Consider the following 23,342-nt stretch of genomic DNA (forward strand, 5'->3'; position numbering starts at 1 on the left):
GCTTTATATGTCAAACCTGATTAGACTACAGTGCCCAGTTAAACAGACATTAATCTAGGCTTTGCTGTGGAAAAACTGTGTAGATATAGTTAACATCCATAATCAGTTGATTTTAATTAAAAGTGACTATATTTGATAATAAGGTAGTCTGCATCTAATCAGCTGAAATGCCTTAAGAGTATAAAAACTAAGGTTTCCCAGAGAAGAAATTCTGCTTCAAGGCCAGAGGTTATTCTAGGCTGTCTACCTGCCTGACAATCCATTTCACACTTGCCAGCCCCCTCCCCCAACCACTGGAGTCAATTTCTTAATTTTCTTTATACATTTTATATATGTGTCTATTTATTCTGTCTCTCTAGGGAACCCTGAGTGATACAGCCTACTAAAAGAAGAAAAAGACCTGCAAGTTTCATAACAGACTGAATACACAAGGCAGAGAGTCAGAATATAGGGACTTAAGAGACAATGTGAGGCCAAAAAAATGATGAATTTACGGTTTGGGATGAAAGAAACTACTGTCTAAGAGTCTGAACTGGAATTAAATGATTACTTGAGGAGGCGGGTAACGGTGAGCCTGACAGGCAGAAGTTGGTGGTTTTGAGTAGAACATACAAAGCACATAAAAAGAAAAAAAAAAAACAACCCAGAAAACAAAAAACCAAATTCAGATGCACGGAGAAAAGACATGATTTTCTGCCAGCTAAAACCCAATATTCATCGAACATATCACAGAGAACATTTGTAAAGCTTTTATGACACTGCCACAGAATGTCACATTTCGAAAGCTAGCTCTGCCACCTAGTGCCCCAGAACGTTAGCATACATCTGCTCCCAGGTGCGCGAGGAAAATACAGAAGCGTTACAACATACAGCAATTACAATTTTACAATAATTATAATAACTTTAAATTTTAAAAATAGCATTTTCATTTTAGTCCACCTTCATTCAGATGTGAGATGTTACGAATTTATTATAATAATGAAGAATGTGGCTACAATTATACATCTTTTAGTGAACTTAACAAATTTAGCGTTGTCATGAATTTTAAGAAGTATTAGCAGCCTTCTTGTGGAATGCCTTGTTCACCCTCCTCTCTAAATTCTGCCCATCCTTGAAATCCATGCTCCTTTTCTCTTGCTGCATTCAGGATCTATGCTCCTCAATTAACATATCTGGTTAACATCTTCTTTATATCATTCCTTTAAAAAGATAGTCTTAGTGTCCACAGAGTTGGCAGTGACAGATTTCAAAAGCAAATAATCGATATGCATTTTCCTACTTAAACCTGTAAGGCTTTCTCAATTACCTGCTGAAGAGTCCAGTATTTTTTCAATATTATACTTCATCATAATCTGATCTCTGCCTACTTATCCAGTCAAATAAATAATATATTCCAGCTACTCTAAGAGAGGGAGGAAAGATCTAAAGAGAGAAAGATAGGAAGAATAAAGAAAAGGCAAAGAAAACAGGCATCCAATTGAAAAAGTCAACATATTAATCAATAAGCCTTATTTTCCAGGGTCAACAAATAGTAAATAAAGTATTACAGGTAAACATTCACTCACAAACAATGCTGAATGGTTGGACTCAAAAATGCAAGTCTTTCTTACCTTAGCAGTTTTAATATAGTGGCTCAAAACTTCTGCTCTAATTTTTAACGTCTGAGCATGAAGAATTTCTCTAACAACCCAAAAGCTTACCTGCAAATAAAAATTAAAAGGAGTTGAACAGCAAACTTCTTTACTCAGTAGGATCAAATTAATAACAGGAGCTAATTGATGAACAACGTATAGCTGGTTAAAAAAATGATACTTTCTTTTCACCTTCCCGGCTCCCCACCAGGATATAACCAGTCTTCAAATGTTGCATACATTTCACATATATGTGATATGTATGTGCATAAAGATATACATGTGTGTGTGTATATGCTTAAACAAACACACATAAAAACATCACTATGAATTTTGATGTTTGATGTATGAATGTGTTTGTAAAAGCAAACACATTTTGAAGAAGCGAATAAAACTGGTTTTATTGCGTTATTACAAGAACACTATACAAATACATGTAATTTTCCTGTATTCTGAAACACTATGGCAGAATTGGATGAGCTCTAAGAACAGACATTATAAAATATGCTATTTAGGGCAAGTTTTTCTGTGGCTGTGTAATCCAACATTGCCATTTATTTACATTATGAAATAATACCGTAAAGAAAAAATACATCTAAGTCATTCTAAAATTAGACTAAGATTGTACTTTTAAAATCACATAATGCTTTCTAATCCAATAAACCATCTTTACAATTTCTTTTAAAAAGCATTAAAAACCATTCATCAGAAGGCAAACTAATCTCAATCACTAAAATGTTCTATCTACTCTGATAAAAAGCTTGCTTATCATAAATGTAACATATTTTTAATTCATTTACTATGAAGATAAAATCAAGGCACTATCAGTTGGCTCGAACTTATACAAATCTAAAAACATGGTGTATTATCAAGAAATAATAGTGCAAGAGACAGTGCCACTGCCTCCCATTTCTTGTCCCTGTCTTAGTGAGAAACATTTCAGATTTTACTTGCAACTTTCATCTATAAACTGCCAAAACATAAATATTTTGTATATATTTTACAAATCTATATATAAATATAAAATGTATGTATTTTACAAAGACATTTTCGTATTTGTTACTATATCTGGGCTACTAATGATAATAATTATCCCTGATTCTGATAAAGTGTACTTCTAAAATATATCAAAAGCTGTATGTTATTTTATCAACAACCTTGGCAAATATCACCTGTGAATTCAAACTAAACTGCATGATCACTGACTTTATTAGCTTTAATTCTAGCCAAATTTTAAGACAAATACCATCATGATTTTAAAACATAGCCAAAAAGTCTTTGTCATTCTGTCCTTGAAAGCCAGGTTCTATGTCACCTGTCATGTCATCTGGACAGGCTCGTGACTGCTTTAATGAAAAGATTAACGGAATTGATGCTAATTTCCAAAAGAAAGTCATAAAAGAATATGCAGCCTCTGTCTTGAATGCCGGAACATTCTGATATTCCTGAGCTCCTAAGACCCCCATGCTGGAAAGGCTAAGTGTAGGTGCTCCTTAGTCAATAATCCCAGCTAAAGCCAACCACACCTGAGAATACTGATCCAGAATGACCAACACAAAGATATAGTTCAATAAAATTACTGGGGAAAAAAATCTTTTGGCCATCGAGACAAAAAGATAAAATGATTTTTAAGGAAAAGAAAATTTAATTATCACCAGACTTATCGACAATAACACCTGTCAGGGAAAAAAAAAAAGAATAATATATTAAAAATCATCAAGGGAAGAAAATTTTACAGAGGACCAGCAATTTGCCAGGATGCAAGAATTCAGGAATTACCATTCTCATGAGCCCTTGCTGAGTACTGTAATGGATAACAAGCTCTAGGCAACCAACAAGCCTTGAAAACCAGGATTCTGTGTGTAGAAGAAAGAACATGCGGATGTAATACAGAAGAGTTGGAAATAAAACTCTGGTCCTGAATTTGAATTAGAAGTATCTATATGAACTCATGAGACATCTTATCTTTAAATATTTGTGTGTCTCTCTGTGTGTGGATGAAATATAGAAATCTTAGCTATCTCTGCTGAAAAAGGCATAGAAAATAGCAATGAGCATTCCCAGCATTCAGGTCCATTTTCCCCTGTAAGAAACCAGGACTTATTAAATATTGATTCCAGGTGCAGGGATAGAAGGGGAGCAGGTAATGGACAAAATGAACCTGAAACATCTTTGCATACCCGATGACAAGGAAACTCTTAAAAGACTGCTAGAGTCATGACAAAGGACATGAAAGCCAACTTGAAAAGACTTCCACTGGCCAAAGATGGAACATTATTAGTTTTCAGTCAGGATAATAACTGCTATTGGGGTGCCTAGGTGGCTCAGTTGGTTAAGCAGAAGACTCTTGATTTCAGCTCAGGTCATGATCTCATGGTTTTGGAAGTTCGAGCCCCACATGTGGCTGGCTCTGTGCTGACCACGTGGAGCCTGCTTGGGATTCTCCCTCTTTCTCTGCCCCTCCCCCTACTCTCACTCTCTCTGTCTCTCTCAAAATAAATAAACTTAAAAATATATTTTAAAAAAAAGATAATATCCGCTATGGGTTGAAACGCATCATATATGATGTTTTAATTTCTAAGTTCATAATGGTATTTAAAAATAAACTAGTTGGTTACTACTAGAGCAAGACAGAATACCAATTCATTATCTTCAAAACTCCTAAATAAAAGGAAACAATTGAACATTTATCCTTCCTTGCTTATAGGAAATGGATCTCTGCGTAAACAAATATCAGATGAGGGAAAATGTCTCTTTATAAAAGCATTCCAACTAATAAATGACGAAGAATGAAATGCAGATTAACCTTTAAAAAATTATTGATGTTTATTTTGAGAGAGGGAGGGAGGGAGACGGAGAGAGAGGCAGAGAGAAAGGGAGACACAGAATCCAAAGCAGGACCCAGGCTCTGAGCTGTCAGCAAGGAGCCCAACAAAGGGTTCAAACTGTGAGATCATGACCTGAGCCTAAGTCGGATGCTTAACCAACTGAGCCACCCAGGTGTCCCAGCCTTTTAACAACCTCAACTAATCAATGGATCTAGACACAGCTGCTAAAATCCTGAAAAAGACAACCAGGTATTAGGTGCCTCCTGATGAAAAGGAAGAAAAATACAGCAATTACAACACATACTCCTGCCAAAGGCACTGAACCCAACTGAATCTCTGGAACCACCACTAATATCCAGAAAACAGAATATATTAAATTATATTAGATCCAATCTAGATTGTGGGAGACTCAAAATTAGGTCAAAATGCCTCGGTGCCTCCACAGGTAAATGGTAAGGAAAAGAAAGGGAGAAACGGTCAATTAAAAACTCTTAAAATTTAACAAATTTTAAAAATTGGTAAGGCTAAATAGTTGTGTCTGGGGAGCCACATTTAGGTGATAAAACTATAAAAAGAAACACAAAAAAGTGAGTAAAATAAAAGGACTCATTATTCTTGGAGGAAGAAAGGGTGTGAGGGTGTGTGGGCTGAGGTACATGTAGGGATTTCTAGAGTATTTGGTCAAATTTTATTTTTGACCTTGGTGGTGCTACAAGGATATTTGCTTGACAATAGTTTACTGAACCATGCATTTGTTTTGTGGTCTTTTTGTATCCATGTTTTACTTCACAGTAAGAAATGAGTAAGAAAATAAATGAGTAGGAAATATGAGAATAATAAAAAAGACCAGGGAGATCTGAAAATGATAGAACTTGTGAAAATGAAAAAAAAAAAAGTGAAATTAAAATTAGTGAGAGCTAGAATGAAAAGGTCCACAGAGGTAATGATCTTTGTTTTTCCTGTTCACTAATATATTCCAAACACTGAGAACAGCGCCCAGGACACAGTAGAAACTTAATAAACATTTACTGAATAAAAATGAAAGCTGAATCATTTCACATCAATTAGATTGCAAAGTCTGATGAAACCAAATGTTGACAAAGATGATAGTTAATGAAAGCTCTTGTACTCTGCTGGTGGGAATGCAAAATTAGTACAATCATTAAAAAAAAGACACTATCTTTTATAGTTAAACATGCATACACTCTCTTTGACAAAAATTTAATATTCAGATGCACAATTTTCCTAACCAATTAATTACAGTGGGTTTTTTTTACCCACTTTAATGTATCAATTTAGTAAGTTTAAGTACCAATGTTATTGCTTTAATAAGCAGAAAGATCAAAGAACATATAACCTAATATAAATAAATAGTATTTCAGAATACTTCTGTTTCAGCTGTGTGTCTACACTGAAGTGCAATGTAAAATATTTTATCTTAACATGAGTCACCATCAATACAGTTTGAAAGCCACTGCCTAGAGAAACCAGTACTCATTAGCACCAAGACTCACAATATTCCTAGCAGCATTCTTCATACAGCAAAAAATTAGTTAATTTATCTTATGGTCATCCTCAAAAGAATGATAAATCCATTTTGATATATTCAAGCAATGAAATGCTAGACAGCAGTGAAAAATCAATGAACTAGCGCCAAGTACATCACCTGGCATCAAAGAAACACAAAAGTGAAAAAAAGCCAACCATAAAAGAATATATATATTCTGAAAATATGTTTTATGAGAATGAAACACAAGATTATACAACATGCTGTTTAGGGATACAAACATTTCTGATAAATCTATAAAAGAATTAGAAGAGTTTAAAAAACTTTTGAAAAATCTGCCCCAAAAACCAAAACCCAAATTTTGAGATAATGGCTACCTGTCAAGAGAGGGTAGAGGGAAAAACATGTAAAATGTTTAAAGTATTTGGGTATTATTCTAGTTCCTAGCTTAGGTGGTGAATTAGAAATCATTTATTAGACTGCTTCTTAATACACATTCATCACATGAACTTGCCATTTCTGTAGGCTAACAATGGTTGAACATGAGCAGTTTCATATGATTGAAATAAATATTTAACACATTCTTTGAAATGTACCAAATATTTTATAAAAAAGCAAATCCTAGAAAACATTCATAGGATATTTCTAACTGTAGTTGCTTTATTCAGTTTTATAATCATATGGAGGTGTTATAAAAACTTTATATTTGCAGCCAAAAATATGTTAAGCTTAAAGACAGTTTCTCAGCTGTTTGCATGGAAAACTTCAAATGTACACTGAACTAAACAGAAGATAATAATGAAGTCCCTGATGCATATCAACCAGTTTCAACAATTACCAAGTTACGGTCAGATTTTTTCACTGCCATCCCTACCCCCTCAAATGCCCCAGGAATACTGTGAAGAAAATCACAGATAACATATAACTATATCCATAAATTTTACTTTCAAAAAGTAGAGTCTTTTTTAACAACTATAACCTATTATCATGAGCATTCTTTTTTTTTTTTTTATAGTCAGGGATTTTTTTTTTTTTTTTCAATGCAGCTTGAACACATTTGTTCTTATTTTTATTTTTTTATTATTTTTTTTTTACAAAGTTTATTGTCAAATTAGTTTCTACATAACACTCAGTGCTCATCCCCAAAGTGCCCTCCTTCATGCCCATCCCCCCCTCCCCCCCACATCCATCAGTCCTCAGTTTTTGTCAGCATTCAAGAGTCTCTCATATCATGAGCATTCTTAAAAGCAGTGACCTCTAATTATCAGTCATATTTCCAATTATCTAAACATAAAGTCTGAAACAAATTTAAACAGCCTTTTGCCAATAAAAAAGAAAACAAAAAAATAAGCACCCACTGGCTAGAAGGCATGCCTCCAGGTTATCAGAGAAATATCTAATACAGAGTGGTTATTAAAAGTATGACATAGTTCAATCACAGGAGATCATAGAGATACTAAAAATGTTTTCAACATATAAATTGATATAGGAGGATTTAACGGTATGCTATGACAGTAAGGCTATAACTTGTAGGTACAACATGATTTCTATTAAATTAAGAAAAAATAAAGAATGGAAAAAAGGATATATGCTTAAATGTTAACAGTCACGTCTAGGTAATTGTTCTCCCCTCAGCTTTTTAATACATTTCTACATCTTTTCAATTTCTCTGCAATACCTGTTGTTATTTTGATAATCAATGGAAAGCATAGTTTTTAAAGGGATGGGGGAGAACTCCATTTCTGGTAATGCGGAATAGCTGGTATCTTTGCAAGTGCTCATCTGATTTTAATTCCAAATTATAAGAGCAATTATTTAAACGTTCAAGAGACGGATAAAAATAAAGCAGAAACTGGGGAACTGATTGTTGAAAGATGCACTGGATGAGATTTGCACTTGGTTCACTGAGGACACTTTCTAGTTACCACAATGTGGGCAGCTAAAATTCAAGCAGAAGGCCATATGTAGTCTTAGTTTCAAAAGTCAGAAGTCAACTGGCTAGAAAGTGAGGGGAGAAATTCTAGAAAGGAAGGAAAGATAAGAAGGAGATCCCCCAAATCTAAGTAAAAATGCCATCCAACTCTCCGGCTGACCTTGGAACTGTACGTGTACAAGGGAAACTCTAAGAAGCCTAACTGAAAACAAAACCAAAAGGAAATTATCTGTTCTCCAAGGAGGGGCAGAATTTGGAGTTTTAGTCCAGTGAAGTTAAATAAAAATAAAAATCACGCTTCAAAAAAGGAAAACAAAACCATTATTATACTGTATGTTAATTAACGTGTATTAAGATTTTAAACATGCAAAAAAATGAATATCATTGAAGAAAAGACATAAATAAGTCAGTCAGAGATAAACACCATATGTGGAATTTAAGAAAAAAGTAAAGGAGCAAAGGGAAAAATGAGAAAGAGAGGCAAACCAAGAAACAGATTCTTAACTATAGAAAACAAAGTGGTGGTTACTGGAGAGGAGGTGGAGGGGGAATGGGTTAAATAGGTGACAAGGATTAAGAAGGGCACTTGTGATGAGCACCGGTGATGGATGGAAGTGTTGAATCACTAAATTGTATACCTGAAACTAGTATTACACTGTACGTTAGTTAACTAACTGGAAAGTAAACAAAAATTAAAAAAAAAAAAAAAAAAAGAGGACAACAGAATCCAGAATCACTATTATGTATCATCCATAAAGTTGACTATATAATTTTAAAAATTACCATACATGCAAAGGAACAGAAAACGTGACAGAGTTAAGAGGAAAAGCACTGAAAGGACAAAAGCACACCCCAAGATAATCTTTTATGAGAATTAGTGACAACTAAATGCAATGTGGGATCCAAAAGTCTCTTGTAACAACAACAAAAAGGATATTAGTGAGAAAACTGGGGAAACTGAATGATGTCCTTAGCTTAGTCCGTCCTATACCAAGCCTGGTTTCCTGGCTCTTAGAACCATACATATGTAAGAGGTTAGCACAGGGGGAGCTTATATGGGATATAAGAACATGGAAACTGAACTATCTTTGCATCCTAAGTCTAAACTGAAAAGCAGAGATTCAGACTGAACTACAAAAAAGAAAGGTATGTTAACTAACTAGAATTTAAATAAAAATCTGAAAAACAAACCCTCCCAAAACAAAATAAACCTTGCGTTCTTAATATTAACTTATATGTCTGCCTCACAGGACTATTGTAAAGTACAACTGAGGATATTTTTGAGAAAATATAGAGAATAAAATTGAGTAAAAATTAGAATAATTATAATCTACTTCTGTTGCTAAGATACTAATGATGTATTTTATGAAACAATTTGATGCTTTTAATATATATTTAAGGAAAATTTAAAAAAAAGAAAAACTACCACCTATCAAATTCAAATGGATGTAAATGGAATACTACACAGCAATAGAAGGAATTACTGATGCAAGCAACAAGAATAAATCTCAAAGACATCACGCTTTGAGAGGGTGAAAAGATCAGTTTCAAAAGGGTATGTACTATACAACTCTATTTATATAAAAATCAGAAGAAGGCAAATATAGTGATGGAAAGCAGCTCACTGGTCACCAATGGTTAGGGATAGAGAGTGGGTGTGACTACAAGGGTACAGCACAAGAAATATTTAGGGTGATGAAACTGAATTTAGATTATACCTATATAAATCTACATATATTAGAATTCCTAAACAAAAATAAAAAAAAGGAAGACCCAACAATATGTTGTCTACAAAAAAATCATTTAAAAAAAATTTTTAATGTATATTCATTTTTTTTTTAAATTTTTTATAGTTTATTTATTTTTGAGACAGAGAGAGACAGAGCATGAGCGGGGGAGGGGCAGAGAGAGAGGAAGACACAGAATCTGAAACAGGCTCCAGGCTCTGAGCTGTCAGGACAGAGCCTGATGCGGGGCTCGAACCCATGAACCATGAGATCTGACCTGAGCCGAAGTCGGATGCTTAACCAACTGAGCCACCCAGGAGCCCCTGTATATTCATTTTTGAGAGACCGAGAGAGACAGAGCACCAGTGGGAGAGGGGCAGAGAGAGAAGGAGACACAGAACCCGAAGCAGGCTCCAGGCTCTGAGCTGCCAGCACAGAGCCCAACACAGGGTTCGAACTCACAAACCATGAGATTATGACCTGAACCGAAGTTGGACGCTTAACCAATCGAGCCACCCAGGTGCCCCGCAAAAACTCATTTTAAAAATAATGTTGCACATAGGTTCCCTCTAAAAGAGTCTAACTTCTTTCAAAATTTGCTATTTCAAATCTCCTATGACCTTACTGGGAGAATTGAATAGAGTAATGGAGCCATTAAGTGAGATTAAAGGATCAATTATGATCTGGAATAAGGATAAGAGCTTTTGGTACAACGTGACATATTTGACTCTGACAACTTTTTGGCTTAAGAATAATATTACTGCTTAAAATTTTACTTAAAATGTAAAGTCGAATTTGTGAATATTTTTGCATGGGAAAGAAAAAAATTTTACTGTGATAAAATTCCAACTCCTAAAAATTGTGCAGACAACTTCTATATAACTTAAATATGAATTTCAGCGTAAGACATGTTTGCCCTGTGTCCCTAATAATAGTTTAATCTAATTTTTTAAAACTCTGATTTACTTCCATTTGGGGAAATACAGTGAAGCAAATCCTGAGAAACTACTTGCTGTAAACTAGAAATGTTGGGTTAAAGACAACAAGCTCTTTTTTAAAACAATGTGTGGCTAATTTTAAAGGAAGGATTTCTTCCCCTAGAGGCCAAAACAAAGAGGGAAATAAAGGCAAAGCAGTGATTACATGAAAGAGCCCTATAGCTGCTCACAGAGGATTTTCTCTCAGTGACATAGGGGCTTGGGATTTAATAGTCTTTCAAGTACAAGGCCCCCGCCTCTACTCTACAACCTCTATGTCTAGCTCGGGGATCTTCAAAGGGCTACAGTCTTGTTGAAAATGTAGACTAAAACTATCCCTTCCCGGCAGTCGAAGACAGAGGAGATGGAGAAAAATAAGTCCTTTTAAAAAATGTGTATTTATTTTGAGAATAGGGGGTGCACAGAAGTGGGAGAGTGAGAGAGAGAGAAAGGGAGAGAGAGAGGGTGGAGGAGAGAGAGAGAAAGAGAGAGAGAGAGGGAGGGGGATAGAGAGAGAGAGAGGGAGAGAGAGAATCCCAAGCAGGCTCCACACAGTCAGCGCAGAGCCCAACACGGGGTTCCATCTCCTGAATTGTGAGATCATGACCTGAGCCTAAATCAAGAGTCAGATGCTTAACCAAATGAGCCACCCAGGTGTCCTGAAAAATAAGTCTTTCATAAGAATTTGTAAACAGCCCTTAGTTGGATTTGGAGTTGAAATTTCCACTACAGCAATGTATGGATGTTCCCAACCAAAACATATAAAAAACTGTCCTAAGTCAGTATAGTCCTTAGTACCAGAAAAAGCAAACAAAAGTTTTTCAGAAGAGATATACCCTCAGTCTGGGTGGCAGGAGAATTCCCACAAAGTACAGATAAAGTTTAAATGATGAGCGCTTAATCCAAAATTAGAAAATGCCTAAAAACACAAACCATTTTGAGTAAAGATTAGCAGAAATAACAGAGAATTAGTACTCCAAAAACTGGATAGTAACAGAAATTATAAAATAAAATGATGAAAATTATTTAAGAAACATAGAAAAATGAATCCAGTGTAAAAGCATACACAGACTTGAAATAGAAATGACCCATCTGAAAAGAATTAGTGGATTAAAATATAGTACTGAGGACCATGCAGAATGGAACACAAAGAAACAGATATAAAATATGAAAGGTTAAGAAGCAAGAAAAAAAGGTCAAGTCCCAACAAATTTCCAACAGAAATTACACAAGGAAAAACCTAGAGATCATGCAGGGAGACAGTATTTAAAGGGATACTGGCTGAAAACATCCCAGCAAAGATGTGAAAGGCTAAACTACTTCTTAATGAAAAATTATAGATTGAGGAACTGAATTTCAGAAACTAAATATCAAAGTTTTATAGGCAACTCACGTGATTAAATCTCCTTGTGAAGGCAACGGCATTTGGTGCAGAACTATATTTTTCTTTTTTATTCCATCCACAACTTGAAAGCTCCTGAAAAATAGGTTAAAAGTAAGTTCATGAAATAGCCCAGTTTTCTTATTATATTAAGGGTTTCAAAACATTAAAGACACTTATGTCCCCTCCTAGAACCATTTTACTCAAAGAAACATATCCAATACTGTAACCGTTCAGTTAAATCATAAAAGCAAATTTTACTAGTAGGATCTAAGAGGTCAAGGGGCGCCTGGGTGGCTCAGTCAGTTAAGCGTCCGACTTCGGCTCAGGTCATGATCTCACGGTTCGTGGGTTCGAGCCCCGTGTCAGGCTCTGTGCTGACAGCTAGCTCAGAGCCTGGAGCCTGTTTCAGATTCTGTACCTCCCTCTCTCTGACCCTCCTCTGTTCATGCTGCCTCTCTCTTTCTCAGAAATAAATTAAAAACAGGGGCGCCTGGGTGGCTTAGTCGGTTAAGTGTCCGACTTTCGCTTAGGTCACGATCTCGCGGTTCGTGGGTTTGAGCTCCGCGTCGGGCTCTGGGCTGACTGCCAGTTCAGAGCCTGGAGCCTGTTTCAGAGTCTGTGACTCCCTCTCTCTCTGACCCTCCCCTGCTCATGCTGTCTTTCTCTCTCCTAGAAATAAATAAAATTAAATTAAATTAAATTAAATTAAAAAAATAAAAGAAATTAAAAACAAAAAACAGAAAACAAAAACATAAAAGGGCAAAATTACCTGTCTATGAGAACATAGGTAACTAAACCTACACACCACAGGGAGACTGGTGGATTCTCCTTCTGAGGACATTTGAATGTCAAGAGGAAGGACTTCCAGACAACGAGAGATGAGCTTCTTATAACATACAGTGAACCCCACTAGCTGTCAAGCCCCATTCCTACTCGGTTACTCAGAGCTTCCAGTCAGCTTTCCAATACCTTACTCTTTGAGCTGACAGCCAATCGCTGTCATAACATGAAAACCCCAGACATAACATGAAACCTCTAATAAAAGGGCTCTTGACAAAGGGCTTGATAAACTTAAAAAATTAAATATTTATGTTATACTAATCTCTGACATGACATTCCTTTTTATCATAAATGTAGAGTACAGATCACAAAAGAATTGGCAATGCATGTGACTTTACCACTGATGAAAATCACGGATATTTTCATTTTCAGATACAGACAGCTCAAAAGTATCATTTATACTCATCACTAGTTTGGTATTATGAGCTCGTCATCTCTGGATCTTACTTAATGTTAATAAAAAAGCACATATATATTGCTATGTGACAGTTTTACAAAATAATGTAAGAAGTGTATTTTAATAAAATTGATTTCCTTTGTTTTTAAAGAAGGGTTCAGCTCCATAGGCTTCATTCAGGTGCCAAGGGAGTCCAAGGTTCAAAACAGGTTAAGAATCCTGCTAAAATACCAATAACCACCACTAGGAAGAGATAAAATCTATAGGAAAAAAGAAAAAGGACTCTGAGGAAATTGAGTTAGGAAAGGGAACCAAAAAAACTGAGAGAAGAAAAGACAAAACCATATTTATTACTCTCAGAGAGATGAGAATAGGTATTGCTCCCATTAGGATTTGTTCAGAGAACAAAACACAGCCTTTGGAAACACAATAAGGGAGATTTTAAAAATCACCGTTAAGAGTTATGAGATAAAATAAGCTCAAAACAGGAGTACAAATATTATGTCCATTAAGAGAGTCCATACCAGTCAATGTCTAAATAATAACAGGAATTTTATAATTTTCTAATGTTTCTTTATTTTAGAGAGAGACAGTGCAAGCAGGGGAGGGGCAGAGACAGAAAGAGACACAGAATCCAAAGCAGGCTCCAGGCTCTGAGCTGTCAGCACAGAGCCCTACATGGGGCTTGAACGCACAAACTGCAAGATCATGAGCTGAGCTGAAGTGAGACGCTTAACCAACTGAGCCATCGAGGCGCCCCAACTGCAGGAATAAGAGAGAACAGAGTAAATAGAGAAAAATAATTTACCCCTCCCCAATTTTAAAATTTTATTTATAGAGAGAGAATGACTGTGTGCATGGCTGTGAGCAGAGCTTCAGAACAACAGTCCAGACAGTAACTAAGCAAGAGGTCAGAGACTCCAAGAGAGACGGCTCTCAAAGATGAAACAACACGGAAGTGTCTCAACACACTGCGAAGATAATTCACTATATTCACTTCTGGCAGAAGAATCAGTGATGAGTGCAGAGAAAGCTTACGTAAGTTATTAGCTCAAGGAACACAAAATTTCAGTAAGTAACAAAATTTAAGTAAGTAATCACGGCTCTTTACTTATTCACATCAAAACTGTGACATAACTATACGCGATAAAGAGGAAGAAGACAACTGTATAAAGGTCAAGGGAAACAATATAAAAGTGTGAGATCATTTTCTATAGAACAAATCATATCTAAAACTTTAAATATGATTTATCAGGGGCACCTTGGTGGCTCAGTCAGTTAAGCATCTGATTCTTGGTTTCGGCTCAGGTCATGATCTCACAGCTTCATGGGTTTGAGCCCCACATCGGGCCCTGCACTGGCAGCTCAGAGCCTGCTTGGGATTCTCTCTCCCTTCTCTCACTCTGTTCCTCCCCCATTCATGTTGTCTCTCTCTCAAAATAAATAAAGTTAAAAATTTTTTAAATCATCAATAATAGAAATTTAGGTATATTATTTGAAAACTGGACCTAAATTTCTGCAAGAAGAAATAGCTAAGGCACTGGATAAGCATCGGGCTCAAGGGTGGAGGCTGGTGGAAATTCAGGACTTCTTAAATGTGATGTATGCCTATCTTCCGTAACATTTTAAAAAAGAAACAAAAAGAAACGGACTGAGGAGACTAAGGAAACAGTTATGGTGATACTACAAAATTTTACTGAAACACAAAAATTAAGGTAATGTTCCCTTATGTTGAAAAAAGTGGTAGATTTAAGATATTTTGGAGGCAGGCAGGATTTGGTCAAAATTGGATCCACACAACATAAGGCAAGAATGAGGAAATCAGAGGCACTAAGAATCCCAAGTTTTCGGCTTGAGTAATGGAGATGGAGAACACAGAAGGAAGAAACAGCAATCACTGCTTCAACACAGCGGACACACAGTAAGTGCTCTGAAGAGATCAATTACTTTTTTTAAGATCTAACGCTAGATTACAACCTTCAGATCTGAAATTACTGAAGGAAAATCCAGAACAACCAAAGCCAACTCTGTAGTAAACATACAACTGCTTGTAACTCAGCCTAGACGCAGGCTCATTTCACATTACCTCCTTGTACAGACAGAAAATACTTAGTGATAGATATTACACGAACATGAAAATAACATGATAGCTATATTAAAAACATCAAATTTCTAGAAAATGTTTTTTCTAAAAATATTAATATAACTACATAAAGATGGCATATTTTAGAACAAAATTCCTAGGATTAGATCTATAAATACTCAGCTCACTTTTAACCAATTAACTTCCGAATGCATATTAATGCTACTAATATAAAGTGTGTCAAAATGATATCAACATACCCATTGGATAGAGTTCAAATTCAATTATGCAGCTTTATACATAATATGAATTTCATTTTCCTGTTATAAGTAAGCTATACCATAAATAATGAATATTATTGCACCTTTTCTGACATTTCTGATCATTTCCTAAAAATATAGTCCTAGAAGTAAAATCACTAGGTCAAAGAGTCTGAACCCTTTCCAGGCTTTGATACCTGTCAAATTGCCCTCCTGAAATACTGAGTCACTTATACCACCAACACTAAGTGTCACTTTCCCAACAGTCTCACTGAATTTGGGTATATTTATCCTCTTTTTGTATATTATTACTTTAATTTCCCCAACTGTAAGAGTAATTATGTTTGTTACAAGAAGTGGAAGGGGGGGGGGCACCTGAATGGTTCAGTCAGTTAAGTGTCTGACTTTTGATTTCTGCTCAAGTTATGATCTCACAGTTTGTGAGATCAAGCCCTGCGTTGGACTCTATGCTGACAGTGCGGAGCCTGCTTGGGATTCTCTCTCTCCTCTCTCTCTCTCAAAATAAATAAACATTTTTTAAAAGTAAAATGAACAATCAAAAAAAAAAAAAAAGGAGAGGAAAGGGAGAGTAAAGTCTATGAATCACTTATAAACCCACCACTGAGAGAAAACTTATGAAAACACCTTCCCAATCGTCTTTATGTGCAAAAGGGGGCCTGGTTTTTTGTTTGTTTAAAGCAGCCAGTACTTTTACTGTCCTCTTCTGTGTGACTTAATCTTCTGGTTTTATGCTTAAAAAATACTTCTCATCCTGAGACCAAGTGTCTTAACAGCAACAGTAAAAGAATTACCACTAACAGAGATTACCATGTGCTAAGCACTATTATAAGTGCTTATACATAACAACTCATTTAAACCTATCTTCACCATTATAAATTATTATGATAAACAAGGAACCCAAATAAAAGTATCAGTGAATTATGGCTTTATTTTTTTTTACACTAAAACCTTTTACTGCCTTTCTGACTCTTCAAATAAAAAATAAGAGGTTTTGAAAAATTCATCCAATTCTTAGAACATTTTAACATCAATAACTTAATGGAAAAATGTTTTCTCCCTTTAAAAAAACTCTTGGAAGCCAACAGAAAGGAAGTGGGGATGAATAAATCTATAGTCACATCACTTGGGAGTACATAGATTAAAATGCTACTGAAGCACTCCATTCTAAAAGAATTTGTACTTAAAAAAATGTGAAGAGGGGCGCCTGGTCAGTTAAGCGTCCGACTTTGGCTCAGGTCATGATCTGGCCATTCTGAGTTCAAGCCCCACATGGGCTCTGTGCTGACAGCTCAGATCCTGTAGCCTTCTTCAGATTCTTTGTCTCCCTCTCTCTCTGCTCCCCCCCACCCCCCCGTTCACACTCTGTCTCTCAAAAATGAAAAAACGTTAAAAAAAAATTTTTTTTAATGTGAAGAAACAAGCAGGTTTTTTTAAACCTCTTAAGATGGTAGCTACCATTTTCCCTTAGAGACAATGCTATATTACTAGCACATCTACTACAATAAACTATAACTGACAGAGCACAGATTAGTGGTTCGAGGAGTTAAGGACAGTGGAAAGTAGGCAGGAGTGGGGCTGGCTGACTATAAAGGGGCAGAACAAGGGAGCAGATCTCTGTGGTATTGCAATAGTTTTCTATCTTGACTGAGATGATGGTTAGACAAAACAACATGTAAGATAAAATGTTACAGCAATCCATTCTGTGATTTTGATACTGTACCAGACTTATACAAGATGTAGCTTCTAGGGAAAACTGGGTGAAAGATAAATGGGACCTTTCTGTAATATTTTTTGCAATTTCCTTCGAATCTCTTATTATTTCTGTACTATTTTTTCCAAGTTCCAGTAACTCTGTAGTTACTTCAAAATATGAAGTTAAACAACAACAATAAAAACAAAAATCCATTTAATGAATTATGGAGCTGAAATTGCACTGGGACTCCAGGAACTCACTAATTTCTTCTTAAACCTCGACATGCATTTCTATCAGCTAGGCTTAAAGGAATTTTGCCCTGCCCCAGCTCTAAGTCTCAACAGCCACTGAACCTCTCTGTGAAAAAAAAAATTGCTTTTCCTTTTGCTCAGACTCTGGATCTTCCTCCAAGAGACACTACAGAACAATCGAAGAAATAAATTCTCCCACCATGCTATCTTGCATTTGACAGCTAATCAGCTTAGTCAAGGGCTATCCTATACTAAAACATCTCCCAGGAATACAAAAAAGAAAGCTTTACAGTAACTCAAAGGATGTTTTTTCTAAGGGTCTGATATAAGAACAGGACTGACTTGAGCACACTATGTAAGTCAGCCTCTACTTTAGCAAAGGCTTAATGAAACAGAGCAGCCTTGATACTTCTTAAAATCTGTTGAAATGGATTTAACTTAGAATTTTAAAATCAGGCAGTAAAGAGAAATCTAATAGTAACTCACACACATAAAGGCAATTTTTAAATGGGCACTGAAAGTGTACTTGAAAGAATATTCATGGGCGCATTTTGAGCTCTGAAACTGCCGAGCCTGATTTTCCAGTGCGTGTATTTTGGAAGCACGTGGGAAGCAGACACCGCAACTGAGGACCACCTACCCTATGAAAGAATTACTGAATTTCACAGGAGCCACAGCTTCTCTTATGTCTCTTGTAGGTTTGTTCTGTAAAGTCAAATTCTTGATCTAAATTTCATCTTGTAGGTTCCAACACTCTTAAAAGGGCTGTTCTAAGGGTGATGTTGTAGGGGTACCTAAAGATAGAAGAAGAGAAAAGGCCAATATAGACCAACATGTAGACAGAGAATGAGAGAAGAAAAGAAAAGGCGATGGAACGTACACAAGATTGCAGAGGTGCAGGGGGAAAGGGGTCCTCACAAGAAGAAAATTTGTTTTTCCACTGAAGTATAGTTGATACATGGGAGAAGATAATTATTACTAAGGCACTCTTATGTTAAAAAATGCAAAGCTTTTTTAAAGAGATATAATATGTCCATTAAGCATTCAGCCTATATGGCTATTTAGAAAGAAGCCTCAGCCACAACGTGCCTGCTGCAACTCCTGTATTTTTAATCAACAGAATAAAGTTTTGAAACTATAAAACTGCAATGTTATGTTAAATCAAAAAGATCAATTCTGTTTGCCAGTGTACTCACATTCTCGGTTCCCCTCTACCCTCCTCCCAACACATTAATGCTGCCCCTGTAATGAGAGCAGAGAGAAAGCCAGGAGCCACCTTCTACTACTGATGGCGTGATACACCTGCTCTCCCTGACCTTGCTACATGGTAAGGACGCTCACAGTGATGAGCAGCAATAACTTATAAAACAGCCGCACTTGCTTCTAATAGAAATTTCAAATCTTTCACGTCTTCTTTGCTTTCTTCAAAGCTCTCACTATATTCATGAGTTGTTTACATTTTAATTCTAATGCAAACGATAATTTTCATTAAAGCAAATAGAGAATTATGGTATTCCTGATGCTGGAACTTCAGATGTTGCCAAGATCATAGTCTCTCCATTGCAAGAAAGCTAGCATGCAGTAAACTCTTTTACATACTGTCAGTAATATCTCAACTGTACGTTTTGCAGAAATGTTTTAGTAAGATTCAAAATTACCTATGATGTACTTTCCCTCATTTAACTAGCATTCTTCCTCAGTCTCTAGAGTACCCCAGTAATACAGGAATACAGAAGGGCCGATCTATCCTCTGTATATAACGTCTGTTTATTGATACAATGTAATGACTTACTGTACTGACTTACTAGAAATTATAATAAAGTGTCAAACTTTCTTCTTTGAAGGTAATACATGTCAGAGGACTTTCAGTGAGAGCCAGTCCCTTAATGCTTTTTGAACACCTGAGAACCTTGTAACAGGCAAACATCATCCAATGTAATGACTACGGTACTGATTTCAAGCACAGTTCACCTTTTAAGAGTTACTGAAAGTACCAGAGCGTTGAGACTAGAAAGAAAATCTGATTGCAAACAAACTTTCTGTCATAACTTATCCTGGGTTTAGTATAATACTCATTCTGAAGAGAAATCCCATTGATGTAATGAACATGGCAATGCCTTCAGAAAAAATATAAGCTTTACAGAACAGAGAGAATTCATATTAGACAAAAACCAATCCCCAATGAATATAATAAACATGGAAAACCTTCAGAACAGTCATTGCTTCCCCAACATGAAAGAACTCACACTGGACAGAAGCCCTATAAATGGATAAGAGGTTTCTAAAAGAAAACATACCTTCAAGATCAAGAGAGAATCACACTAGGGAAATCTATATGTATAAGAAATGTAAAACAAAACCTTAACAAGAGCAGAGTTTCAACTAAATACCAGAATATCATACTAGAAATTAATGAATCTAGAGAATCCTCAAACTGCCCTTACTAAGTATTAAATAATTCACACTGGGCAAAAAACCTGAAAATGTTCCTAATTATGGGTGGGGAAAAAAACCCCAAACTCCTTTTTCCACAAAGAGAACGCTATTTTATAAAAGTCAGTTTCTTGGACTAGAAACAGACTTTTGCAGAAATGATTCCAAACATAAGCACTGGGAGGTGATATGCCTGTAGGCTACATAGTACAAGGCTTGGGAATGGTCACTTATCAAACTCAAATACAAAACAGGTATTATTCTAGGCACTAGAGATTACCAGTGAACAAAGCAGACAAAAGTTTCTGCTCTTGTGGAATTTATGTCCCAATGAGGGTATAACAGACCCTCAACCTATAAGAGCTTGACTCATGATCACCACTCAACCCATATCACGTCCTTAAGTTTCCCAAAATTTTAATCAAAATTATATTTATTACTGAGAATTACACATAACTGCAGCCCTTACTCTGAAGTTACCAAAAATAATTAAATAAATAATCCTACTTTCGGGAATTTCTCGAAGACCTAGAAGGTATTATTATAAAGATCCAATGGTCCAAAATCCTTTACTTCACAGATTCAGTAAGTTTTTAAAAGACCAAAGACATGATATCGATCCTATTAATGGCACAGTCTATAAATGGCAAAGCTGAAAAAAACTACAAGTCTTCTGGCTCCCTGCTTTTACGTTTTGCCATTAAAAAGCATCTTTTGGGATCCAAAGGGCTTTAAAGTAAATTTTAAAGTAAATGAAATGAAGGAAGTAAAAATTTGTGAGCACCCATTCAGAGCTGTGAATGTTAGACACTGATGAAAAAGGAAAAAGCAAGCAGCAAAATGCATGGTAATTTGTGCCCAAAATTGGTTTTATTTAACTAATGAAAAGAGAATGATCAGCTCCATGGAAATGAGAGTTGTAAAGACACATTAACAGTAGTTGAATATAAACAACAGAACTACTAACATTTCTCCTTCTTTGTAATCACTGTAATTACAGTTGCAGTAACCATATCATTGCGCGCTCTCCCCATCGCTAAGAGATGGCTGCTTACTGAGAGGAGGGAAGGGTGAAAAGCCAAGTTCTATGTGAGAGGGATCACCATCCACAGACGCTTCCAAATTTGGCCACACTGTCTAGGCTGGTGGGCAAGTGAAGATTCTTAGCGTTTCTGTAGCACCAGCTAGGGGAACATTTGGAAATGTGTTCAGATGGAGAGGGATCCGTCGGCAGGTGACTGGCTGAACTGAGACCTGTCTCGGGCCAACAACTATGCACAGACATTAAGCAGCACTCACATTTCTGGAGTCAACGGGCCACAGCCCTATAAAAATACTGTACTCTTTTAACCAATATCCTTCAAAGTTGACAGAAATGAGGAAGGAGAGAAGAGTTATTTAGGGGGTAAAATCAATTAAAGAAGAGGGAAGATACGATGAAGAGAAAAGGGGAAAGAAGGACTCCTAGGTTTCCGAATGGTATCAAAAATGGATAGATGATGCACATCATGCAGACAAGGACCCATTAAAAATAAAACTGTAGCAAACATTTTTTCTATGTAGGTATAGTCTTACTATGAATAGTTTTAAAATTACTGATGATCTTTCTTTTAACTTTAAATTCTTTTCATTGGTAAGCATGTTTTCCATTCTTCCGACCATAAAACAAAAGAACCATGAAACAAAGTACCAAAATCTGTTCGTTTTTTTCTTTCAATCTGAGGTACCTTCAAGCGTGATACAGGGTTGGAGAAAAACCAGGTTTAGAAATTGTTTGATTCAGATCTGCTCTTAAAGATGTGATTTTATTTAGCAAGTTTTCTAATGACTAAGAATAGTCCCTATATCATAAAAAATTCACACCTCAAAAGTAAGTTTCTATAGTGAAATAAAAGGCTTGTAATTTTTCCTTCCCCCGCCCCCAAGCAGTTTTCAGGTGTACTTATAACAGACAGTAACATAAGCTACTTTATTCTGAGAAAACCACTGCACTCCATACACTTGCCCCTTTCTTCCCACAAGTTAATAACAAGTTTAGGTAGAACAAGCTGGGGTAAATTCTACTTAACACGAAAGACTTGGGAATACAGAATTCCCCAAACAGGTAGGAATTACAAGGTCCTACTCAGGGAACTGAATTAATGAGAGATACATATTATATAAGTTTCAGGTAACTCAGCAACTATCTCTATTATAGAAAACTGAACAAGACTTGTGTGGTTTAATGGCCAACCTGCAACTAAAATCGCCAAACTGCAGAGTTGGATCCAGAATCTTTTTCTTCAAAGTTTAAATTTAGTACAGATTTCATTTTAGAAAACGTGAATAAATCATCACCTGAAATGAATATATACATGTAATAGTGAGTTCTGATTAGGAGTTTTAGTGAACTAAAGATCTTTTAAAGCTTCATAAAGTATATATACATTTTTTAAAGTTTTACATTATATAGAGACATGAACGTTGGTTGATATAATGGACAGAACTATCAAGATAAATTTATTAGATTCAGTGATAACCACTATCTTTCCACAGTATGTGAAGTTTTATGCATTTTATGCTAATACAAAGACTAATACATTAGACTGACATCATGGCTTAATCTTTTGTTTAATCTGTCGACAGCAAGAGTTTTGACATAATAAATAATATCTATACAAACACTTCAGAAAACTGAGAAGTCTTTAATAAACTCAAAGACATTCGTACTCTTCAACTCAGTAATTAATGCACTAGAGTACATATATTAACATGGGTGCTAGTCAGCAATGTTGAACATAAAAAGCAAGCTAAAGATGACTAAAACAACAGGGTACCTTTTACATAAAAAATTTTTTTAAACCTGCAATAGTTCAAATTGCTAAGGGACAGACATAGAAGAAATACAGAATGCACAGGAATGATACAGATTGATACTGGACAGTGGCTCCCTGGGTGAGAGGAAGGAGGAGGGAGGAAGGAGGGGGGAGACAGGCAGAATACAGAGCAGCTCAAAGCACTGGTGAGGTGGGTACAGAGAGGTTCATCTTATTAGTCTTTACATCTTGTTGTAGTCTTGAATATTTCAAAATATATTAGAAAACATTTTTCTGCCGGATGACAAAGTCCTGTTTATACTGCCAGATTTAGTGTAATCTTGAGGATTATCTGAGACTAATATATAACAAGAATATTTTTGTGCTACATCATTTCTTTCAACAGTTACTTCTTCAATTTCTGAAAACATTCTTTCACTGAACAAGTATTTACTGAACACTGTATTCATCTTCTCATTCAAAATATTGAGCCCCACTACATGCCAGGCAGATAAAATAGTAGAAGCAAAATTATTTCTGGTCTCTGCCTTCATGTAGCTTAAAACCTAGTGGAAGCAGCAA

At 35.8% G+C, this 23,342-nt stretch overlaps 1 protein-coding gene across 11 annotated transcripts in view; it reads right to left on the minus strand.

Annotated features, from left to right (window-relative positions):
• RALGPS2 (Ral GEF with PH domain and SH3 binding motif 2) overlaps positions 1-23,342 on the minus strand; it is a 153,805-nt gene that overhangs the window by 87,738 nt on the left and 42,725 nt on the right. For all 11 annotated transcript variants that reach the window (XM_039255419.1, XM_039255416.1, XM_039255415.1 and 8 more), the window contains 2 exons: positions 11,997-12,080; positions 1,611-1,700 (listed from right to left, as the gene is read on the minus strand). In XM_039255419.1, coding sequence (XP_039111350.1) covers positions 1,611-1,700; positions 11,997-12,080 — 174 coding nt within the window. The remainder of the gene's footprint in view (positions 1-1,610; positions 1,701-11,996; positions 12,081-23,342) is intronic.

Source organism: Hyaena hyaena, unplaced genomic scaffold (assembly GCF_003009895.1).
Source record: "Hyaena hyaena isolate Hyena2069 unplaced genomic scaffold, ASM300989v1 scaffold_525, whole genome shotgun sequence".
NCBI classification, from domain to species: domain Eukaryota; kingdom Metazoa; phylum Chordata; class Mammalia; order Carnivora; family Hyaenidae; genus Hyaena; species Hyaena hyaena.